Source organism: Elephas maximus, chromosome 6, assembly GCF_024166365.1.
Source record: "Elephas maximus indicus isolate mEleMax1 chromosome 6, mEleMax1 primary haplotype, whole genome shotgun sequence".
Lineage (NCBI taxonomy): Eukaryota > Metazoa > Chordata > Mammalia > Proboscidea > Elephantidae > Elephas > Elephas maximus.
The window spans coordinates 27,492,189-27,515,966 of NC_064824.1; the positions used below are offsets into that span (position 1 = coordinate 27,492,189).

Here is a 23,778-nt window from a genome sequence, read left to right on the forward strand (position 1 = left end):
TACCCTCCACTCTAGTCGAGCTGGTCTCTTGTTGATGCCCCGCCCCCACAATGTGCCAGGCTCCTTCCTATCCCCAGACCTTGATCACTCTGTTTCCCTTGACTTGAAGGACATTCCTCTCACCTTTGCTGATAAAGGACAGTGGTTCCTTCAGAACAGTGGTTCCCAAACTTTGCTGCACATTGGAATTACCTGGGGATCTTTAAAGCCTAGAAATGCCTGGCTCCCACCTGTAGACGCTGTGATTTATTTTGGTGTGGGGTGTGACCTTGGCATTAGAATTTTTAAAGCTTCCCACATGATTCTGATGGGTATCGAGTTTGGAAACCATTGGTATAAATGGTGTTGTTGTTAGCTACCACTGAGTTGGCTCCAACTCATGGCGATCCCATGTACAATGGAGTGAAAGGCTGCCCCATCCTGTGCCATCCCATGATTGGTTGGGGACAGGACCATTGTGAGCCATAGAGTTTTCATTGGCTGATTTTCTGAAGTAGATTGTCAGGCCTTTCTTCCTAGTTCATCTCAGTCTGGAAGCTCTGCTGATACCTGTTTAGCATCAGAGCAACACACAAGCCTCCACTGAGAGACGTGTGGTGGCAGCACATTCAGTGCAGCGGCTGGAAACTGAACCCAGGTCTCTGGCATGAAAGGTGAGAATCTATCCCAGTCTAAATTTTTTTTTTCTAAATAGTGAATGGAAACCCTGGTGGCGTAGTGGTTAAGTGCTACAGCTGTTAACCAAAAGGTCAGCAGTTTGAATCCACCAGGTGCTCCTTGGAAACTCTATGGGGAAGTTCTCCTATGTCCTTTAGGGTCGCTATGAGTCGTAGTTGACTTGACGGTAACAGGTACAGTACAGTACGGTAAACAGTAAATGCTCTTAAATTCAATATCTTACTCTTGTCTTCTTACAAACTAAAAACAACCCTCCCAGCTCCACCAAAGCTGAGCTGCACACCCAGCCTCTGTGCCCTCATGTGTACACAGAGCACGCCTCTACCTTATCAGTGATCGCACTGTATTAGAGTTATCTGTTGGCTTCACTGTCTCCCCTACTAGACTGGAGTCTACAGAGTGCAGGTATCGTGTTTTATTCATCTCTGCATACTCAGCTTCTGACACAGGGTGTGGTTTGTAGAAGATGCTAACACAGGCTTGTTGAACTAAATAGAACCTAGAGTTCCTTGGTTCAATGTATAGGAGTGAACATGTTACAGGAGTAAAAAAAGCCACCCTTTCAGCCCTCTAAATCTACAATTCTGCTTCGCTAATGAAAAAAGGGAGCCAAAGACTAGCATTTCGTGTGGCAACAAGCACAGAAACCTCCACCTAAGCTCCGTCTCAGGACTATCTCTGGTAGTTAGAGGAAAGTACTCACAAGAAGCAAGTAGATAGATGGTAAAAACAGAGAGCCAGCCAGGAAGGAATGAGTCAGGCAGAGAGCAACAGGAAATGCTCCAAGCACAGGGCTGGGTACACAGTGGATACTCAAGGGATGGAAAACAATATTATTTCCAGTTCTTGCCAGAAGAAAGTGCCTGTAACTAGCAGTAACTTCAGGGCAGGCAGAGTTCACATTCCAGACTGCATTTGTAAGATACAAAGCTCCCTCTTTGGAGCTTGTCACTTGTAGCTACAAACGGAAGGAACTCAGTGCAGCCTACGTGGAAGCTTCTTTGCCCAAGCTACTACTCCCCAATACTTCCTGGGTGTCATTTTGTATGCCTGGAAATGCAGAATTTAAATCATCCTGGTAAGTATTATGGAGTCTGAATCATTTAGAACCACACCATCCTATTCCACATCTACAGGCATTATCATCTTGTTGTTTTTGTTGTTAATTGCCATTGAGTCAGCTCCAAATCATGGCGACCCCGTGTATAAAAGAATGAAATATTGCCTGGTCCTGTGCCATCTTCACAATCAATACGTTTGAGCCCACCGTTGCAGTCACCGTGTCAATCCATCTCATGGAAGGTTTCCCTTGTTTTTGCTGACCCTCTACTTCGCCAAACATGATGTCCTTTTCTAGTGATTGGTCTTTCCTGATGACAAGTCCAATGTGAGCAAGACAAAGTCTTGCCATCTTCACTTTGGAAGAGTATTCTTGCTGTATTTCCTCCAAAGTGGACTTATTCTTCTGGTAGTCCAGGGTATATCAAGATTCTTCGCCAAGACCACAAATCAAATCCATCAATTTTCCTTTGATCTTCCTTATTCACTGTCCAGCTGTCACAAGCATATGACGTGATTGAAAAGACCATGGCTTGGGTCAGGCGCACCTTAGTCGTCAAAGTGGTCTCTTTGCTTTTAAATTATCATCGGAGTAGTTCTCATTTCTATGTCTCTCTGTTAGCAGTCAACAGGCCGGTATCTTCCAAAGTTGTTATTGAGAACATTTGTACTTTCCCCCCACATTTTGTTTTGATCATCTATAGTTTTCCCTTTCTACAGTTAAGACTAAATATGTCAGCACACTATTCTAAACATGACATTTGATTCAAATAACCTTTCACTCAAAAAGCTGAGAAAGTTTGATGAACTTTATGAATTATGCTTTAATTTTATTTTTAATATGATTGCCATTCTGTCTATGTTAAACTTTTTCCAAATTTTCTCAGCGGGGAAAATTAGTAATGTTCTTGAAATAAGACAGATAATTATCAAGGACTTTAATTGATTGGCAGCTGTAATACCAGGAGTCCTGCTGTCCTATTTGTTTTAATTTTAGAGAAAGAAAAATTCTAGATGCATTGTCTGCCACAGGAGATTTATTTTGAACCTCCACGTACTTTGTTGGTGACCAATGACATGTTTATTTATAAAGATGTTGGTGACAAACTAATCTAAATTCAGTACATTTTCTCAGAAAGTTATCCCAGATTACTGCACGCATAGAGAGCAGTGGTAATGCAGATTAGCCAAAACAGAAACTAATCATAAATCACTGAAATTAATGACATCTTTGCCAACAACTCTCCTAATTACTCTCCCATGACTTTCCTAAGTGACAGTGAAAATCTGATCATGTTCCTTTCCCACCAACCCACTGAGTGTGAATGGATACCACCTTGGTAGGGGGTAGACAGCAGACTGAGATACCCAGCTACCTCCTAACATCCCTTCTTCCCTTCTTCTAGAGCTAAGAGAACTTCCACTTTTTGCTGGGCATGTGGCCATCTGCCTGGAATAAAAACTATGTGCCCTTTTTTCCGTTACTGTTAGGTGTTACCATCTCACGTGGTTAAATTCGGGCCAGTGGGATGTTAGCAGAAGGGAAGCGTCCTTAAACGGGCAAGCAGGTCCTTCATCATTCCTTCTGCCTTCCTGATGTTGGAAAGTGGGCATAAGGGGTGGCTTTTCAGCAGCCATTTTGGGCCATGAAGTGACCTTGGGAATGGAACCCATAGGAGGTAGAGGGACTGCACAGGAGGAGGCTGGCCCTGTGAACCTGTCCTGTCAGCCCCGGACCACTTCCCTTTGGACTTACATGTACGAGCCCCTATACTTTGGGGTTTCTTCCACTCTACCTGAACCTAATCCTACTGGTACTAATAGTGAGGGAATGCCAACCTTGGCATCAAGACTAAAAATATGATCTAGATCACTTAAACTGTAATCCACATACCGATAGCAGTTATTGATCATATTCTATTCGGGCTTTAATACAATAGAGTGGGTCCCACAGTTCTTTCTGCTCAGATGAGATAAGCACCTATTTTCTGGTTCTTGTTCTCTGTGTAACTGAGGTACTTAATATAAGAGCCCCTGAGACCTTTCCTTTCTTTCCTGGCCAAAAAAAAAAAAAAGAACAACAACAACAAAAAAAAAAAAACAACAGACTACACCACAAACATTCTTGGCATCAGGCCAGACCTCTCTTCTGCTTTGCTGAAGAAGCTGCTGCATTTGTTGGCCTTCACCGAGAATCTGGTATAGCTTCCTTGACAACAATAACCATGTATCACTCGACTCTTTTGTCCCTTTAGTATTTACCTAACTCCAGACTGGGCACATTACTGTTGTGTATTAAATGCTTCATGGTTACAAGAACAAGGTCTGTGTCATACAGAAGTAAAATGACCATTGTATGTGGGGCTCCATACCTTCCTATTTAACTCAACATAGCTTTGTCTGACTTCTCAGCCTTCAAGCAGGCCATTTCTCAAGTACCTAAAAATAAATTCTCTTCCCTTTTGGTAGTGATACTTGTGCTATTCCTTGTCTGATGTACAGTTGAGCCTGTCCTTTCTTCTTTAACATGAAATTTGCTCTTACCAGCACTACAAGTATCTGAAACCTATAGCACCCAAGAAAACCAAACCATTGCGGTCGAGTCGATTCCCACTTATAGCAATCCTACAGGACACTGTAGAAATGTGCCATAGGATTCCCAAGGAGTGGCTGGTGGATTCAAACTGCTGACCTTTCGGTTAGCAGCTGAGCTCTTAAGCACTATACCACCAGGGTTCCATAGCACCCAAGAGTTCCTCTTAATTAGAGGTGAAGCTTGTCTAACTGGGTCCTTGTTACAATGCAAATACGTTACCTCTTCAGGTACCTGTTTAATCCATTACTAGTTAGTTTACCAGTTTAGCTAGCTAACATCTAGGAAAGGACAAAGAAGAAGGAAATGAAAGACCTTCGGAAAATGAAACTTAACTGGCTTATGGTCTGTTAACTAAGTCAGAGGTACTTACTGAGCACCTACTACCCTCCCGTATAATGTATTAGCTGGTGTCAGAGATGGCTAGACTGGAAGAAGGAGGAAAACAGAATTAGGAAGGTGTGATTTCTTGGAAACAGTATCAGTTCCTTGGGTGGAGAGAACACCAAGGCACCTTCACAGAGCCAGCCAAGGCAAGCTAGGTCATCAGGGCTGGATGAGTACTTTGTCTCGTTGTTCTCTGGTGGTGGGATTCCTTTTGGAATCATGGGGCACTAAGGCATTTGCCCATTGGACTATTGGGCAGATTTTTCTTTGTAATTCTTTCAGGATGGCAGATGGTTAACATGTATCCTTCATTTTGTGAGAGTCTGCCATGCATCCCTGTTTTGGTAGATACCATTCAATTCTGCTTGGCTGCTTCTGCAAATTCCTTAAATGATATTTTCTCCTTTTCCCAGGAATTTCCAAATCTTATCTCCATTTAGGGAATTATCTTTGATGCTTATTATTGGCTGATGTTTTTAATGTAAGACAATGTTATTGGGATTCCTGCTGATTACTCAACCCTGTTAGATAATCAGTATAATCCCCGCCCCCACCCCCCACCAAAAAAAAAAAACAAACCTATTGCTGTCAAGTCGATTCCGACTCATAGTGACCCTACAGGACAGAGGGGAACTGCCCTAGAGGGCTTACAAGGCTGAAATCTTTACAGAAGCAGAATGCCACATCCTTCTCCTGTGGAGCGGCTAGTGGGCTCAAACCTCCAACCTTCCAGTTAGCAGCCAAGTGCTTTAACCACTGTGCCACCAGAGCACCTAATGAGTATAATGCCAAAGGAAAAAAAAAGCTCAATGCCGTTAAGCCGATTCCAACACATAGCAACCCTATAGGGCAGAGTAGAACTGCCTCATAGGGTTTCCAAGGGATAGCTGGTAGATTCAAACTGTCGACCTTTTGGTTAGCAGCTGTAGCATTTAACCACTGTGCTACCAGGGCTCCAATTAGTAAAATACCTAGGGTAAATTTATTATAGTCAAATAATAGGGAAAAACAATTAGAAACATGGTGGTTGTGATCATCTCTGCTAACACTTCTCTTGGGACAGGCTAATCATTTTCTTGCTACCTATTAGAATAGAAGTCTCACATTTATTAGGGCAGTTTCAAAGGAAAAAAAAATCTAGTGTAATTATTTTACTTAATTTGCGAGTCTTGAGTTTCCATAGAGAGCAGGTTTAGTTAACAATTTCCTGTCTTGTAATCAACTCATAACATTTTGATGAAACCAACGTGATTGCCCTCAACCACAGAAATGCAAACATTCAGACTCACAAATTTCTGGTCTGCTCTTCTCTGTCAAAGACATTTACTAATCTTTGGTTAGAAGGATGTATTTAAATTTGCTCAGCTGCTATTATCTGGGAATATCCTATGGTTATAAAATACAGTAAGAGTATGTGGCAACACTTAGTTTAGATAAAATGAAGAAAATTGAGACTATCAGAGAGCTAAAAAATAATCTCAATACTCTTGTGGAATGAAAATAAATAACCACTTAACTTGGCTGAGTCTCGTTCAGTCTTGTCTAGAATCAGTCAGCTGAAATGGATGAACTGTTCTGAGGGTCTGTGGTGATCTTGTTGATTGGCCAACCCAGGAAATATGCCCTATTCCCCTCTCTCTGCTACTTCACGCGATACCAAAAAACCCACTCCTGTCGAGCAGCTGGTGGGTTCCAACAGCTGTCTTTCCGGTGAGCAGCCGAGCGCTTAACCACTGCACCATCAGGGTTCCTTATGTCATCGGATAGAGGCTGAAAAGTAACATGCTTTCCTGGCTAGCATTGGCCATATGCTCTGTTTCTCACTGATGCCATGTAACGTGGAGTTTATGGGATATTCTGAAAGAGTTCTTCTCTTCCTTACGCTTTTTGCCTCAATGGGGTAGGATGCCCAGAGTGTCAAAAATCGTTTTGTAACCAGATGCAACAAATGGGAGGATAAGAAGCCAACATGGTAATAATACGGCAGAGCAGACAGATGATATGAACCAAGGTTTTCATGACATTATTGAGATACCAGACTTCTTTCATGGTTGCCTTCCTCCAAACTTTTAATCATTAAGATGACTAAACTCGTGGTCATCGAGTCAGTTCTGACTCATAGCAACCCTACAGGACAGGGTAGAACTGCCCTACAGGGTTTCCAAGAAGCGCCTGGTAGATTCAAACTGCCGACCTTTTGGTTAGCAGCCGAGCTCTTAACCACTTAGCCACCAGGGCCCCATTAGATGATTAAAAGACTTATTACTTAAGTCACGGTTAGTCAGTTTTTTCTTTTTTGATGACTTGCAGCCAATAGCAGCTTACTGGTATAGTTCCCTACCAGTTTTGAAAAGACAAGTCTACATTTATCTAAAGACAAAGTCACCCAGACCTTCTGTCAGCCCAAGACTGGAAACATTCCCAAAGTCGACTCTTCAGACAGGGACTGGACTGGACTGGACTGGACTGTAAGATAGAAAATGATACTGGTGGGGAGTGAGCTCCTTGGATCAAGTAGACACATGAGACTATGTGGGCTGCTCCTGTCTGGAAGTGAGATGAGAAGGCAGAGGGGGACAGAAGCTGGCTGAATGGACACGGAAATACAGGGTGGAGAGAGGGAGTGTGCTGTCTCATTAGGAGGAGAGCAACTAGGAGTACATAGCAAGGTGTACATAAATTTTTATATGAGAGACTGACTTGATTTGTAAACTTTCACTTAAAGCACAATAAAAATTAAAAAAAAAAGACAAAGTCAGCCCTCTGTTAGGAAAAAAAAAAAAAAAAAAACCATGGTCCAAATTTATTCCCATTAGAGTGATCTAAAAGGAGCCCTGGTGCGACAGTGGTGAGGCGTTCAGCTACTAACTGAAAGGTCGGTGGTTTGAAGCCACCAGCGGCCCCCTGGGAGAAAAGACCTGGTGACCTACTCCCATAAAGATGACAGCCTAGGAAACCCTCTGGGAACAGTTCTACTCTGTCACACGGGGTCTCTCTGAGTTGGAATCGACTTGATGGCACATAGCAGCAACAGAGTAATCTAAAGAAGCACTGTCCAACAGACCTTCCTGTGATGGCAGAAATGTTCACACAGAACATACAGGATATGGAGCCACTGAGAACTTGAAGTGTGGCCGGTGTGACTGAGGAACTGAATTTTTAATTTTATTTAATTTCATTTTATTAAATTTCAATTTAAATAGCCACATGTGACTAATGGCTACCGTACTGGATGGTAGGGATCTAAAGAATTGCTAGTCTACTTAGAAATACTTAGATTACTCTACATTTCTTTGAAAACATTCAGCCTCTAGCTTTATAGATGTTATTTTACAGGCCCCAAAACACCTCAGTATGGAAAAATGATAAGTCAGCAGGGCTTTACAAAGCATCATGTTTGAAGTCTCTTAAACAATATTTTGTTTGTGCATTAGCTTAACTACACAGGAACTGATACTGACTTAAGCATTTTACATTGACAACTATAATAAAGGACATCTTTTTTGGAATAATAATCTTATTCAGACTATACTAATTCAGCTGTTCATTAAAACTTTTGTATTCCCAATTACAAATGAAAAGAACAATAGTGGTGTACCAGTTTCATTAAGCTGTGTGATAAAACCATTCTCTGAGATAAACTGTAAATTATAGCTTGCAGACTGTTGGGTACACTGGAAAATCCGCAGCAAATGTATCAACTTGATGCTAAGAGCAGTGGGATGCTGAACAGTGGCAACTAGAGATACTCTAGTGAAAAGACAGGATCAGTGGATACCGATTATGCCAGGAACCAGCAATTTGGGAGGGCTGTCATGTCCTGGAACATGGTACTCAATACTATCTACTACACCCAAATGTGATTTGGAGAAATGATTCCATCATGCCTTGGTTTCGAGTGTGGAGCTAAATAATCAGCATGCTCACATTCACAGCTATTTTTAGAGCCTGGAGAACAAATAACTCTGCAAGTGCCCAGGTGGAACCAGAGCTGTTAAAGTTATCAGCTCTTCTATCTCCTGACAAGGATCACAGTCACAGACAGGTCCTCCATCACCCGTTACCTCCTGGTTGCTGGAAACACAAGAGCAAAGTCCATTTGTGTTGGGAATTTGAATTCCTTCAGTCTGGGGTTATACACAATTTTAAGACACAGCTGATGAACTAAACTTATTTCAGAGACAGGACTATCTATGATCAGGGTTCTAAAAGAATCATTTCCACAAGGTCGCAATGAGTCAGAATTGACTCGACGGCACTGGGTTTGTTTGTTTTAACAGAATCATGAGAAACACGAGCTAAAGATTACAGCAATCTATATTCACTTAATCTATTTGGTTCTATGTTTAAAACAAACTCAACTGAAAAAAAATATTTAAGGGTTTTAAACCAAAAAAGCCCAGTGCCGTCGATTCGATTCCGACTCCTAGCGACCCTATAGGACAGAGTAGAACTGCCCCATAGAGTTTCCAAGGAGCGCCTGGTTATCACCCCACATTTCTAACCAATAAGTGTTTACAACAGACACTTCTAGAGACAGTTATGGAAATCAGATTGATTCAAAGTTGGTATTTAGAGAGAAATTATTTATCCTCAGTGTCACTTTTATTTTATATTGACAAGTTTTCACTTCTCATCAGTTTGCATTTCATTCCTTTGCATTTTGGTAGTACCTGAAAAACATGTATGTTTTCTTCAAACTGCTTTCACTCACTTATTTTATAGCAGCTTTCCATGTAGAAGAAGAGATAGGTAATAATCACGTGTGAATGGTTAAGACTCAGTCATACGGCCTGGTTTCCAGGAACACACCATGGCTGAAAGAAGGTGGCATGTGGAAAATGTCTCGTCTCACATTTGAAGAGGTATCAAGGACATGCATTTTTACCTAGGATGTGGCTCTGAAATGTGGAATCGGCAATTGTATCTTCTTCATCTTCTTGCAGGTTTTCACTTGCTTCTTTTATCTGCAGCAACAAGAAACCATCAAAAGTTCTTATTTATTATATTAAATAGATCTTTTGCAATCCTGAGAGTAATGGTGTATTCTATAACAAATGTGTGTGTACGTGTGTGTGTGTGTGTGTCTGTGTATTTTCATTCTACTTCCCCCAGTCTATCACTTGGCTTTATTACAAGTTTTAATTATAAGAGCAGACTTTCAGAAATATAACCCCAGCTCCAAAAGTGAGGGTTTACAGGGTACCTTGTTCTGCCCAAGATTTTAGAGATAATGGTTTTGGTTTTAAATACCTAGTAAAGTCAGTAACACAGGGCTGTTATGAAAAATTAAAGTCTAGGGAGGTATAATTCCTCTAGAGTCAGTGGCTTCCACCACAAGTTATTTTAATAAGAATAAAGAAATATACTTAGATCTCCTGACCCTTTCTTGGACTGGAATGTAACTCTCTAAGAAAATGAGTCTTTCTCGTTGTTTCCAAAATGAAACATGAAGTGACTGTAATATGCGCTCGGTGAACTACAGCACTGAGGCATTTATCTAGATTTTTCAGGTCAAAAGCATTTTCTTTATATTTCATCTCAAATATCCAAGTGTTTGAGGGTGTAACATCAAATGACATTCTAGGGAAAATCTAATGAAATCGCAGAGTATTTTACAGGTGAGAATTCTGAGGTTCAGCAAGTTTCCTCAAAGCGAATACATGCATGGTACCAGTGACACTGGCACTAAAGCCCAGGTCCCCTATTTCTCCATCCAGCAGCAGTAGTGGGTACAACATCAATACCACCAGTGACAATAAAACCAGCCAACACTTAAATACAAGTGGCAGGCGCTGTTTAAGGTCATTACACGAACGATCTCAACATCCTCACAGCAACCCTATGAGGCAGGTGCCACTGTTATCTCCATCTTAGTGATGAAGACCCTGAAGAAGCACAGAAGACAAATAATTGTCCAAGTGGTAGAGCCAGGATACAAACACAGGATGTCTGCCTTCAGATTTGTGTTCATTCAGGGGAACTCTGTTATTCTCAAATATCCATTCTGCGATGCCTTTGTAGACTTGGCTCCGATATCAAGACAGCTGTGGTCCTTGTCAGAATGACCCTGAATAGCCGTTTTAAAATGCATTCCAGCTAGTCACCTGGGGAGCCAATGCTAATCATGGGAACTGTGTAACGCAATGGGAGTTCCGTGTAGGCACATACAATTAGAGGGTGTTGGTGGATTTGCCCAGGTGCTTGGGTTGAATGCCAAGAAACCATTATTTTACACTTGTGCAGTAGAAAGCCATACAGTTGCATGCTGACCTTGAGCTAGATTTAGCTTTCTATTCTTGGCCTCTTATTTTTTATATTTAATGCAATAAGACCAATTACTTACATTTTATGACTGAGGTTCCAATACTGGAGTGTAACTGGTGCTTAAATTTTATCATGCTGATAGCCAGAAGATGGCAAACTTTTGAGAGCATGCAACTGGCTACCCTAGCCCTCACAAGGACAGATTGTTAAGGGCTGACTATCTGGAGGTCAGGCTTCATCATTTTCTTCCCTCATTGGCTGCCTCTTTGTGGGCATTTCCCTGCTTAATAATTAACATTACCTCCACAAGAAGAAAGTTAGGGAATGGAGGAAGAAGTCGTCATAACTAACTCTGTGACTGGTAGTACACACATTTTATGGATGGTGGAGAGGAAAAGGACTAGGAGCATGAGCAAAGCTAAGGGGCTCCTTCTTTGCCTTCAGGGTTCACCTAATTCAGTGATCTATTTGAGGCCAGGTGACCAAAAGAAACACTGAAGAAGGGATAGGGATATATCTTCCAAATACTTTAATTTCCATTAATAACCCATTGGGAAATTGCTATCCTTATTTATAGAAGCTCCAAAGAAATCTATTACTATTTTCAGCCTATGCCAGTTCTTATGGCAATATGTTCTATATTTTTTTCCCACTTGTTATGCAAAATACCATTTCCTTTGGGTTGTTCTAAATTTACCCATTTTAAACTTGAAGAGGTGCCCTGCTGAGCTGCTGGGATGTGGGTGGATCATCATCTCCGTCAGTTTGTGAAATTCTATAGAATCAAATAATTAGAACAATATTCTTATCTTACAGATACAGAAAAAGAGGCTCAGAGTGGGTTAGTGATCTGCTCAAGGTCACACAGGATCTCCACTCTAGAGTGGGCACTTCTGACCCCTATTCCTTGTTATAATTCTATTTGTCAGGGTGTCCTATATTGCTACAGCTCTTTTCCAGCCCTTCCCCAGAACTATTATATTTTTCTTAGTGTCTGGCAGTCATATTTATAGACAATTTTCCAAGTATACATAGGCTTTATTTTTATTTAAGAACAGCAAAATTCTGTTTTTATTTTTTAAACAGCATGCTTCCTTCTGTACTTGTTCTTCAACCCTCCTATGAAATTTCATCACCTTTTTCCAATAATATTTAAGAAAGAAAACAAAAGCCATTGTTCAGTCAGCATCAGCTCCTTGTGTAACACTTTCCAGGGCTATTATGTACTTAACAGCAAATACTAAACGTGGCTTCTGATCAGAGGAACAGGGTTCCTTGTAGACAAGACCCCTAGTTCTTCCAGCTCTCCTGGGCTAGCAGAGGCAGATGATCTAAGAGGCAGAGATTTGGGATTTGAAGGGAATGTGTGAAACGGATACAAAGGGATGGAAAATGGGGCATGTCTTAGAATGACATAACTACTGGCTCTAATTATCCACATAGATAGATTCCCATGCAAAGTGGTGAGTAATTAAAAAAAAAATCCATTTGCCTATGGAAATGAGGGACATAATTTATTTTGGCAGCAGATTCCCCTTGCTAATTATATTTTTCATAAACTTAAATGAAAATTAATTTTCATTCTTGACCACACAGTGGCTGGGTGTTGGTGGGAGGTTGCAGGAACCTTCTTGGGTGGTATGGACTGCCAGCTCAAGACTAACAATTTGCCAAAGATAGACACACGTGGGACAATCTACATATGGCAAAGCTCTGCAAAGAATGGGAGTGATCACAAAGCCAAGGAAAAGTTTGGTTAGAGTTTGGCTCAGAAGAGTCTGGCGGTTAGAAATTGATAATTTTCTTGGCCGTCACTCTACCAGGAACAGACACCAGTCACTGTCAGTCATGTCATATGTAGTAAGAAGTAGCAGGTAATAACAAGCAATCACTATGGGGGTTGTTCTGGGTTTACATCTGTTGTCAGCACTTTGGGTGCCCTCCAATGGTGCACCTTTAACTACTGTCCATCTTTTGGAACTCTGCAGCTGTAGTCAAGAGCTGCATCAGATACCTGCCTATATCAGGTAGCCATTAGATGTCACTGCACCCACTGTATTCTAGTAACCCCTATCACTAGAAAGGGCAGGGAGGAATGTGCTGACAGAGGACACAGGCAGAAAGAGGGAGAAAATAATTCACTACTGATCTATACATACACATAATCTGAGAATTAAACCCAATGTTTGGAGGCATCCTTTATTTGGAATTCTGTACCTCTTTTTTCTTTGAATTACCCTAACACTAAGGGCTGCCCAGAAGAACAATGTTTTGATGTCAAAGTTCATTTAAGAGGCAAGGAAGAAAATGAACCTAAGGGAGACAGGAAGTGATCCTTGGAAGGAAAAATTCTGGAAGGCATTACTTTCTAAGTCATTTAGAAATCTTTGCAACAGCGGGGCAAAATATACATGCTTCTTATTAGCATCAAAATGGCATTTAGAATAGTACTGTTCAATTAAGGAAGTTGAAATTACAACATTTTGCAGAACTTAATAAGACGATAACAATTTATGTAATTATTGCACTATTTTATGCTATCATCACCACTGCACCATTTTAATGGGATAGTATTTGATGTTTTTTAATTAGCACATGTGATCTTTTTTTTTTTTAGACTATGTAACACTGGGTGAAGAGAGTACCTATAATTTAAATTAAAATGCCTGTATTAAAATGGCCACCTCCTTTCAGTGCATAATGACAGTATACGGTCTCGTTCATTCTGTTAACGATTTTATTTTATCCAGGGATACCCAAGAGCAGCCTGGAGCTGTCTTCTTTTGAGACTTCTCATTTTGGAAAATTCTCTCAATTCATAGGAAGGAAAAGTTTACAACGTGTAGCAGGCAGAGCGCAGTCTTTTCTGACTTATTTACTTAATACTGGTGTAATCCTCCTAGGGAATGCCTTTTCCCCCTCTGATAATGATTTTATATAATTTAAATAAAAGTACAAAGTAACATAGCCCTTGTCTAAATTACACAAAAATTAGAGCTAAGTGATCTGTAAATGATGGCATAAATGGGGACATAAGCCTCTAATTAAGCCTCCAAGAAGATAAAAAATATTTTTAATTCAGTAAAGCATTAATTGGACTTTTATACATATTTTAGAATGTATATATAAACTGAAAAACAAACCTGCTGCCGTCTAGCTGACTCTGACTCATAGTGACCCTACAAGACAGAGCAGAACTGCCTCGTAGGGTTTCCAAGGAGCGCCTGGTAGATTCGAACTGCTAACCTTTCGGCTAGCTGCCATAGCTCTTAACCACTGTGTCACCAGGGTTTCCTAGAATGTATACAGCAATGCTGAAATGGATATATGGTTACTAGTGAACTAAAAAAAAAAAAATTTTTTTTTGTAGTGAACTAAGTGGAGGTTTGCTACCCACAAGGATTTGTTATGTGTATGGAAATAATCTGTGATTATCACCATAGATTAAAATAATTAAAATGCCTTAGAACCCCCATAGCTATATATAGTCTTAGTTTTTAAAGGGCAAGGGACAATGGTAAGGTCTTTGAGCAGTGATTTTATTCAGGAAAAGGTGTGGTATGCAATGCATCATACATGGCGATTATTTTCATCCATAATAACTGCTATGAGAACACTTCTTTAAAACATACTTTCCCCACATGAGACTACGTGGGCAGCTCCTGTCTGGAGGGGAGATGAAAAGGTAGAGAGGGTCAGAGGCTGTCTGAATGGGCATGAAAACAGAGGGTGCAGAGAAGGAGTGTGCTGTCTCATTAGGGGGAGAGCAACTAGGAGTACATAGCAAGGTGTATAAAAATTTCTGTATGAGAGACTGACTTGATTTGTAAACTTTCACTTAAAGCACACACACATACACACACACAAAAAAAACTTTCCCCTAAGCAGATAACAGATTTACCTTGAGCCCTGGTGAGGGAAAAGCCCCTTCAACTCTGAATTTAAAAAGGTTCGTGGGTATCCGCAACAACGTGTCATAGCATTAGAATGTATCTTAGTCTGCATCTACCCTGCTTCCTGTAGAGGCTGATAGCGAATCATAAATGGGTCTTCCTTGCTATTCTTGTACTAGTTCCACAGAGACTATTGCAATGTCCTTTCTGAAATGAGTCATTTCAGCCTAATCCACACTGATGATTATGGAGATGAAACAAACAAATTGCATTTTACACTTAAAGACATGACCAGCCAGTCAACTATCCTGGTTAATAATATTCCTCTGTAAGGAAAAGCTTCCCAGCATGACTAATTTCCTCTTGCAGCTAACTAGAAAAATTAGCATATCCCTATTGCTTATGGATACTTTGAGTTGGTTAGGGAATCTTTGTGCTTCATAGAAAAGAATGTTTCTTTCTGATATTCTGGAAGGACTCAACAATCTTTATTATTATACCATGAAAGGCTGCAGAGAAAAAAAAAAAATTTTTTTTTTTTTTTTTGCAGAGAAGAGAGAGGGAAAACATGGCGAAGTAGGAATGAAATTGTAAAAGCCAAACACAGGGTCTTTTTGTTTTTTTGAGACTTCTGTACGGTAAAGATATACCCTAAGCTGTCAGAACCATACTGGATGGGACACAGTTAAACTGAGTGCCTCTGATAAGGGGCTCTGCCAGGCTATCCAAGTCTGAGATCAGCTGGATTGAATTTTCAGCATATTGCTCATTTCCACAAGTCTCTGCTCTCTCTTTCCTTTTGGTGACACTACAAGGGCAGTCTTAGATATGCTTATAATCTGTGGTTTTATAATGCAGGGGATATCCACATTTTCACAGAAAGAGTGACACCAAGGAAGCCTAGAGCAAAAACAGGTGGTGGTTGGGGGAGAGGGAGCAGACTAAAAATAAACAACAACAAAATACTTTTGCAAAGAACATAGTCTGTATATGATTTGGGGAAGTTTGAAAAATGATCTTGTGGCTCTTTGGAGTCAAGACCTATTTGAATAAAAAAAATTTACATGTGCATTTATCTTACATTAAAGTATGTCCATGAAACTACAGCAAACAACCCTTTGCTGTCAAGTCAATTCCGACTCATAGCGACCCTATAGGTCAGAGTAGAGCTGCACCAACCATAGAGTTTTGAAAGAGTGCCTGGTGGATGTGAACTGCCAACTTTCTGGTTAGCAGATGTAGCCCGCTGTAGCTCTTAACCACTACGCCACCTGGGCTCCCATGAAACTCTAAGGAACCCTAAACATCGGTAACTAATTTTAACTAATAATGAATAACTAGTAACTATTTATGACAATCAGGATTACTTATAAATTCCCTCTACTCCCGGATCACTCCAGAAAAAAAGTATAATTATTTCATATTTCAAGTTTTCCCCCCAAAATGGTAGCATGTACTATAATTTATAATCTCTTTTATTAGAGTGCAAAAAGAGATGGATACAGTAATTCTGTAAAGAGAGTTTTTTTTTTTTTTTTTGGCTTAAGTACTTGAAAACTCACTAAAAGGAAAAATGAACGTCTCCAAATCAATTATGCAAGTATAAAAATAATGTAAGAAGACTAAGTGCAATTGAAGGTAATTTTAAAACAAAAATATTAGTTGAAACTAGCACACCCTGGGGAAATGTAAAAATGTCTTACCCCCAACACCCCCCACCTTTTTAAAGCAAATCAGCTGAGTTGTAGCCCTTATAATTAAAGGGCTAAATGACAGGGAACCAAGTCCCCAAAAGACTTTTTAGTCTTAACACCTTGTCTAGCCTAAGCTGAATTGGTACAGACGACTTTGATGAAAAATGTTTAAGTCAAAGCATCAAAATAGCCAATATTCCCTTAAGTGGTTTCACAATCCCATTTTTATAATCCTGTTCATTCATTTTTTTGTTGTTGGTAATGTTGGAAATAATCTTTAGATTTCCATCCAGCACAAGGGTATAATTTTAAGATGACACCGGTGGCATCCTTTGCCTACACTGCACTGTGAATACCGTCGTTCTGAAAATAGAGCTGAAAAGCAGCACTACAGGTGAGAGCCATGACATTCCCAATTTGGCTGCCATTTCCCTACCGTGTTTCTCACCAGGCACAACGCTCTCTTTTCTCTTTTTCTTTGACATTTTTTTTCCCCCCACATCTTCTCTTACCCATAAGTTTCCATCATCAAAGGGCAGAAAGAATCCAACCAGCCCATCTCAGAACACAGCAATTAAAACCAGGATGCTAACCAAAAAAGTCAGCAGCTTGAATCCATCAGCCACTCCTTGGAAACCCCATGGGGCAGTTCTACTCTGTCGTATAAGGTCGCTATGAGCTGGAATTGACTCAGTGGCAACAGGTTTGTTTTTTAAGACTTACCAGGGAGTCTTTCGGTATTTCCGCATTGGCTTTGGTTTTGATGTTTTTCTTGTGGTTTCCTTGAGTGCTGATAGAGCAGCCAGTAAGAGGGGAGCCCAGGGAACTGCCCTTTACCACGCTCCTGGAGGAAACATTATTTGGTCCACTTTTTGTCTGTTGAGCTGCTTTCTTATCAACTCTGCAGGTAGAAAGCGATTCCTCTGATAAATTACATTGCTTTCCTTGAATCACTCTATTTTTCTCAATTCTTATTGTTTACTGTAAGCTCCATGTATCTCTTTGTCTTTAGACCTTTGAGTGACAAGTGTTTCTCACTGGCCTTGATCAGATCTTCACCTGGTAGTTCAGCTAGTGTATCAATTTAGATTCCGTAATCTAATAATTTATTTTTATGATGGTGAGGGGGCAAAATAAATGCTACTGAAGACTGATTGCTAAATACATTTCTGGCTTAAGATCATCAGGAAATGTAATTACCTCTGGGAAGCTTCTAAGTATACGTTTGCTTGGTACCATCAATAAGACCGCCATACTTTCAAACGTAAGTGTAATTTTCTTCCATTTCATGCCACGTGGATACATTCATGGTTCCTCATATAGGTTGAATTTCTATTACTCTTGATAAAACTTTCCGTTCTTTAATTTCAAAGACCATTGGTTTGGTTAACAAAGTAACATGGACTAAATTATCATTTTATTGCTAATTTTTATTTCACTGCTTAAATTCTGGTTAACGTACAAAAGACCGCTATTATGCATTTCTGCTTGTGTGAAAAACATGCCTGCCTAGCATTTAATGTGCAGGAAGCAAACAATTCTACTTAATGGGGGCAGGGGTCCCCTATTCATTAACAACCTCTTTTCCAATGAGTTACCTGTTCAAAAGTTCCGTCATAAAAGTATCTTTTGTAGAACACGTAACAGGGCTGGTTTTATTTCTTGGTTCAAACTTCATTTGATTGTAAATGTCTTGTGGTGTTTTCAAATTATGCTGGCTTTGTAAATTACTGTCTGGACTATGTGCTGACTCTGTTTCGGTGTTGAGCTCATTTTCCAAATCACTCTGTAGTTCGGGCTTCTTTTTCTCCTTTCTTCTCTCTGATATTAGCTGTTTGTTTCCAAACCCCAAACTTTTTGCATCTTTCTTTTCCACTTTAGTTTTGGAGACATCCATTTTCCTGCTACTGAGAGCTGGAAGCCTACTCCTTCGAAAACCAAACCAGCTGGCAAAAGATGGCCCAGGCTTCTGCTTGGTTTCCACAGAGGTGGACTTTGTTTGTACTTGGCCCTTTTCCACATTCTCTTGAATGCACAACATGACCTTTTCTTCAATGGTGGGTGAGAGGGGGGCTTCTGGGCTCACAGCATCAGGCCTGGTTATAGAGGCATCTGGATGCCTTCCAGAAGTTTCTAGAGGGGGCGTCCTACTTTTATACTGCATCCTCCCCGGGCTCTGCAGGAGTCGTGGGCAGTCTGTTGGGGTGGACAGGCACCTGCAGGGGTTGCTGCCTGGCTCCTCAGGCACAGCCACACTGGGGCACCCTCCCTGGGCATAGGCCTGCTGGTCTTCTGTTCCAGGCGGTGTGAGGAGCCCTTCGGGTTCTGGAGGGATCCGCAAGGGCATCTTATTTGGGCTGCCATGCTGGCTGCCAGAGCTGCCTGTGCTACCCAGAGAGCCTTGCCTGGAGGGAGGCCTGAGGGGGCTCCCAGCATTCAGAAAATTTTCAGGGGCTGGAGCAAAAGGAGGCTTACTGGGCAAGCCTTCTGTGAAGGAGTTCTGCCGGGTGAGAGAACTGCCTCTCTCAGCAGTGTTGGTGATGATCTGAGTTCGGACTTTGCTGGGAGGAGTGGAAGGCTTGTCTCCCGAGTGGGTGCTGAAACTCTGGCTCCGGGCTTTGGCTCCGTTCATGCCTAGAGCTGGTTTTAGGTGTGGCTTGCTGGAGGAAAGGGATCTTTTCACAGGTCTGTTTTCCATCCCATCTTTTCCGCCAGCCCCAGGGGTGCAGTTTTCAAGTGACTCTGGCAGTGCTGTTTCTAAGGGAAGCCCTTCAGCTAAACTGTTTTTTGGTTGTAAACCCAGAGCAGTCATATGTTTTTCATCTTCTGTGGTCTCGATGCTTGTTGGATTCCTATCGTCTTGCCTAGACTTAGCTGCAGCCACACAACTTTTAGAGGCTTCATTTAGACTATCTTTTTCATGTTTCCCTGGCACTGTTGAACTTTTCCTGAGCAACTGGGGAGACTTTAGGAGAGCTTTGAGTCCCAGTGGGAGACGAGTTTTCAGTCCTTTATCATGAGCGTTTGGACAACTGTGTATGGCACTATGGCTTTTGTAGGATGACGATGATGAAGGACTGTTAACCTGAGAGGAAGGCGACTCATTTACACGTAAAAAGGAAGATGTAGGTGTCGTGGGGACACTGCCACTAAACTGTCCTTTTCTTCCTGGAGATTCACTTTCAGAGGGCAATGATTCCAGTGCCTCATGGGTTAAGGGGCAATTCTTGGGAGTCCGTAACCCTGTGTCCATTTGTGTGGTCCCAAGTATTTGGTGAAGAGAAGTTTTGGGGATACCTCTCTTTGGAGAGAGCTTTAGAGGCCCTGGAGCCATCACTGCAAGGGAGCTGGAGGGGGGACGACCAGGGTGTCTGGTTTGAATCACTGTTTCTGTGGAAGGCAGAGGGCTCACGAAGACAGGTTTTGTGAAGGCTGCAGAAGGTTTCTTCCCCTGAACTTCTGTCATGGCCTGATTAGAAGAAATAACAGGAGTAGAAGAGCCTTTCAGAGGAGGGGATTTGAATACTGTCTTAGCTGTGTCACTGTGGGCCCTGGTTTTGGGCTTGGTGGCTGAAAGTGGTGGTGAATAGTCATAACTGTGTCTGATCAGCAGTGACAATGACCTGCCTGGAGGGGGTGGAGGTGACTTCACCCCTGCTTCTGGCCCTGAGTCACAGTGTTCATCCCTTGTGGGAGGTTCTCCGTTGTCACTAGGCTCAATGAGGGGCCTTGAGAGCAACCGTGACCCTGGAACCTGACTCTTGGAGCACTGGGCCCAATCCCTTCTGCTGGGCATTTTTGAGCTGTGAGGAAGTTGGGCGAGGTGTTTTGGAATGTGTGAATCTGGCCGTAAATCAAAGAGGTGAGCTGGGCTCTCAGATTTCCTGAACCGTGAGAGTTTCCCAGGAGCTAAGGCTGGTGATTTTTCAAGAGTCTCCGGGTCAGCTGAGGGGACTACTTTGGAGGCTTCAGGATCCATTATTTTTGATTTCGGAGATGAATATTTCTCCCTGGCAGATAGTTTTACCAAGCTTTGTTTTTGACAGATACCCGTGGACACCAAAGACCTAGAATTATTCTGGCATGATGTATTGTGTGTTGGCTTGGCCAGCTTTTGTCGCTGAATATTATTTTGTGTTACTGTCCTAGGGCTGAAAGATTCTGTGGGTGTCGAGGGAATATTACCTACATTATCTTTTGGAATGTTTTTCTCAGTTTCCTCTTCAGATCTGTTTAAGAAAGAGCAGTCTCTTGCGTCAGCTCCTGGCTGCAAGTGAGCAATTCCCTGAGGTAAAGATTCAGTGTGTTCGGCCACGGGTCCAGTAGAGGCCTGGTTGACAGAAATTTCATTTCCAGTCACAGTGACAACTCCAGCCTGATGAGAGCCGAACTCAATGGGCTCACCATCTTCTGCATCAAATATTACGGTCATACATTCTTCTGAAGAAGTCCTTTTTACAATTCTTTCCTGCTTAACGAAACTAAATGTCTTTGGCCTATTCTCTGAGACCTTCTCATCAGGAGACCCAAGGTGAGATTTTCCAAGTCCAAGGAGGAGGTCCAGGTTCTCCATGGACTTGTCGGTATCAGCAATCAGTGACAAGTCTGAAGGGCTTTTCTCATCACTGCTTTCAATGTGCAACTCATCAAGGGCCTCATTGTCATCGGTGTCTGAGAGCTGGAGGCTGAGAGCTAGGCAGCCCTGGCTGTGCTGATCTCTTGCCCTCTGTAATGGAGGCACCTGGACCCTTGGGTACAGCGTCCCCTCCAAGGGCCAGTTGCTGACACAACTGCTCAGCTTCTCAGCACTTTCCCTGGGATAAACTACTGAGGCAGTACCTTCCAAAAAGTGTTTTCCATTCAGCTCCCAGCCAAACAGACTGTCAGGAACACTCTGAGTGAATTTACTACCATGCAGCCTGCAGCCCTGGTTTGGAAGCCCTTGGAGCAACGCCAGGGAGGAAGACTCTTCATCGACATCATCATGGGAATCTGTATCATAAACAAATGCCTTGTGACGCTCCTTGCAGGGACTCCCCATGGCTGCTGGCTTGTAGGGGGGGCACTCCTTGAGGCTGTTACACTTAATTCCTGGAGAATATATCCCTTCATTTGAGTTCATGCAATCTTTGTAACCCCATTTGGTTATCACTGAAGGGGGTTCAAGTAACACTTTTCGCTTCTGTAGCTTCTTTAGTCCTTCCAAAATGTGGCTTTCCTTGATACGAGTTGGAGGTAGTTCATCTGTTGGACTAGCAAAGCCACTTGGGAGCGACGAACCAACACTTAGCCTTTTATCCCAGTTTTGTGATGACTGCTAGGAAAAAAAAAAAAAAAAGGTAGATATCAGAAAAGACTGAACCATGTGGATCACAAATATATAAAAGGGAAAGTATATAACTAGACTTAATTTATTCTAGTGGTTGATATGTATTCACATACAGATGCATATATTAGCTAATTAATGAATTCATAAATGATGCAGTGAACATTTACTTTGCCAGACCCTGTGCTACTTAGGAAAGGAACATGAAAAAGGTTTGTTTTTTTTTTTTAATTTTTCAAAAAACCTATCTAGTCCTTGAAAAATGGATAGGTATAAACTTTAGGTTAAAATTGGAAGAAGTGATTTCCAGGTAGAAGAAATGGAATAGGAAGAGCTAGGAAGGTATGTTCAAGGCATACTTAGAGAACATCCAGAAAATCAATTTGGCCTCACTGTAGAGTCCATATGGGAGGCAGAGAGAATAGAGCTGGGAGTGTGAGCTGGTCATTCCATTCTTTATGGTCCTTTCTAATGTTTGACAGTTCTGTTCCCTGACTTCATGACTTTATTTGGTAGACAATGGATATCTATGAGAATTATCTGGTTACTATGTATACGTGTGTAGATACACATACACACACACGCACACATCATACAGCCCTCCTTACATATGTAAAGTAGCTGGGCATTTGTTGTTAGAATTGTATATTATTAACCTCCTAACTGAGAAAGGTATTTTTTCTTCTTCTTCATACTTCCCCAAAGGCCAGCCTTAATTTCTAAAAAGTGTACATTATGAATTAATTAGTTAAAAGGAAAAATGCATTCTATACAGAGATTTCATATTTTTCCTCACTTGTGTTAGCAAAGAAACAAAAGGGCCAAGAAGGAAACTAACATTTACAGAGCATCTACTGTGTACAAGCCACTTTTAGAGTGAATTCATTTTCAGAACAACACCGTGAGAGAAACATCATGACCAGTTTGCTCAGGGGAAACTGAGGTTCAGAGAGATTAGTCTGTTGAAGATCAAGAGCTGGAGTGCGGATTTCAGCTCCAGCTTCCCTGGCTCTTCCTAGGACACTTTGTTGCTTCTGAGTCAGTTCAAAAGTGGCCTTGCAGAGATTTGAAACCAGGCCATCTGGCTCTAGAGCCTGCACTCTTACTCAGGATGCTAAGCTACCAGAGTCAGGCTTAGTCTCACTTCTCCCTTCTCTACTAATCAGTTTGGAACAGAGATCACAGGTTATCCCTGCACCCCGGTCCTGAATGGCACTTGGATAATTATTTAATAACAAACCAGCACTTAAGGAAATTAGTGGGCTGTAGGCGCTGACCTAGTTACTTTTTCAAAAGGCCATATGGTTAACGTGAAGGGTTTCAGTGAACCAATCTGATGGTTTCTGATGTGCGGCCCTTACCAACCTTGGCTAAGAGTAAAGCTCACACTGGCATTTCCACACTAGCACACGCTCCCCTCCCCCAGGACTCTGCACACTAGTCACATGTTTATATTCAGAGCACCAAGTGCTGAAGCTGAAAACGTGTAAGAAGCTTCCTTTGGAATCTGGGCTTTTTTAGTAAACTGTGAACATTTGCTTACATCTAAGACGTTTTCATCAAAGTTACGCTTGTTATCAACAACATGCATGTTTATTTTTTTAGTCAAATACTATTTTTTCTTTAGAAAATTCCCCAGAGTCAGAAGATAGTGGGGTTAGACGCTCTCTGGCAATGCGTCCCCTCTTCTCCTCCTCTTCCCAGCACCACTGAAAACTCCTTCACAGCAGGAAGGAATCCCATTAGTGAGCCCGGGTATTATAGACCAACCAGTGAGCGGGTGGCCTCGGCTTGGGATTTTAAGAACTTCCATGATCCTGACAGTCAGGTTCACAATAAAGGAGAGAAGCCAGGCAAAAGTATCCTGCACAAGCTCGGAAA

At 41.6% G+C, this 23,778-nt stretch overlaps 1 protein-coding gene across 9 annotated transcripts in view; it reads right to left on the reverse strand.

Annotated features, from left to right (window-relative positions):
• Positions 1-23,778, reverse strand: part of NCKAP5 (NCK associated protein 5) — a 1,220,442-nt gene that overhangs the window by 99,317 nt on the left and 1,097,347 nt on the right. For 8 of the 9 annotated variants that reach the window (XM_049889201.1, XM_049889199.1, XM_049889198.1 and 5 more), the window contains 3 exons: positions 18,170-21,888; positions 17,295-17,472; positions 9,606-9,684 (listed from right to left, as the gene is read on the reverse strand). In XM_049889201.1, the coding sequence (XP_049745158.1) occupies positions 9,606-9,684; positions 17,295-17,472; positions 18,170-21,888 (3,976 nt within the window). The remainder of the gene's footprint in view (positions 1-9,605; positions 9,685-17,294; positions 17,473-18,169; positions 21,889-23,778) is intronic. The other variant, XM_049889197.1, reaches the window with a different exon arrangement.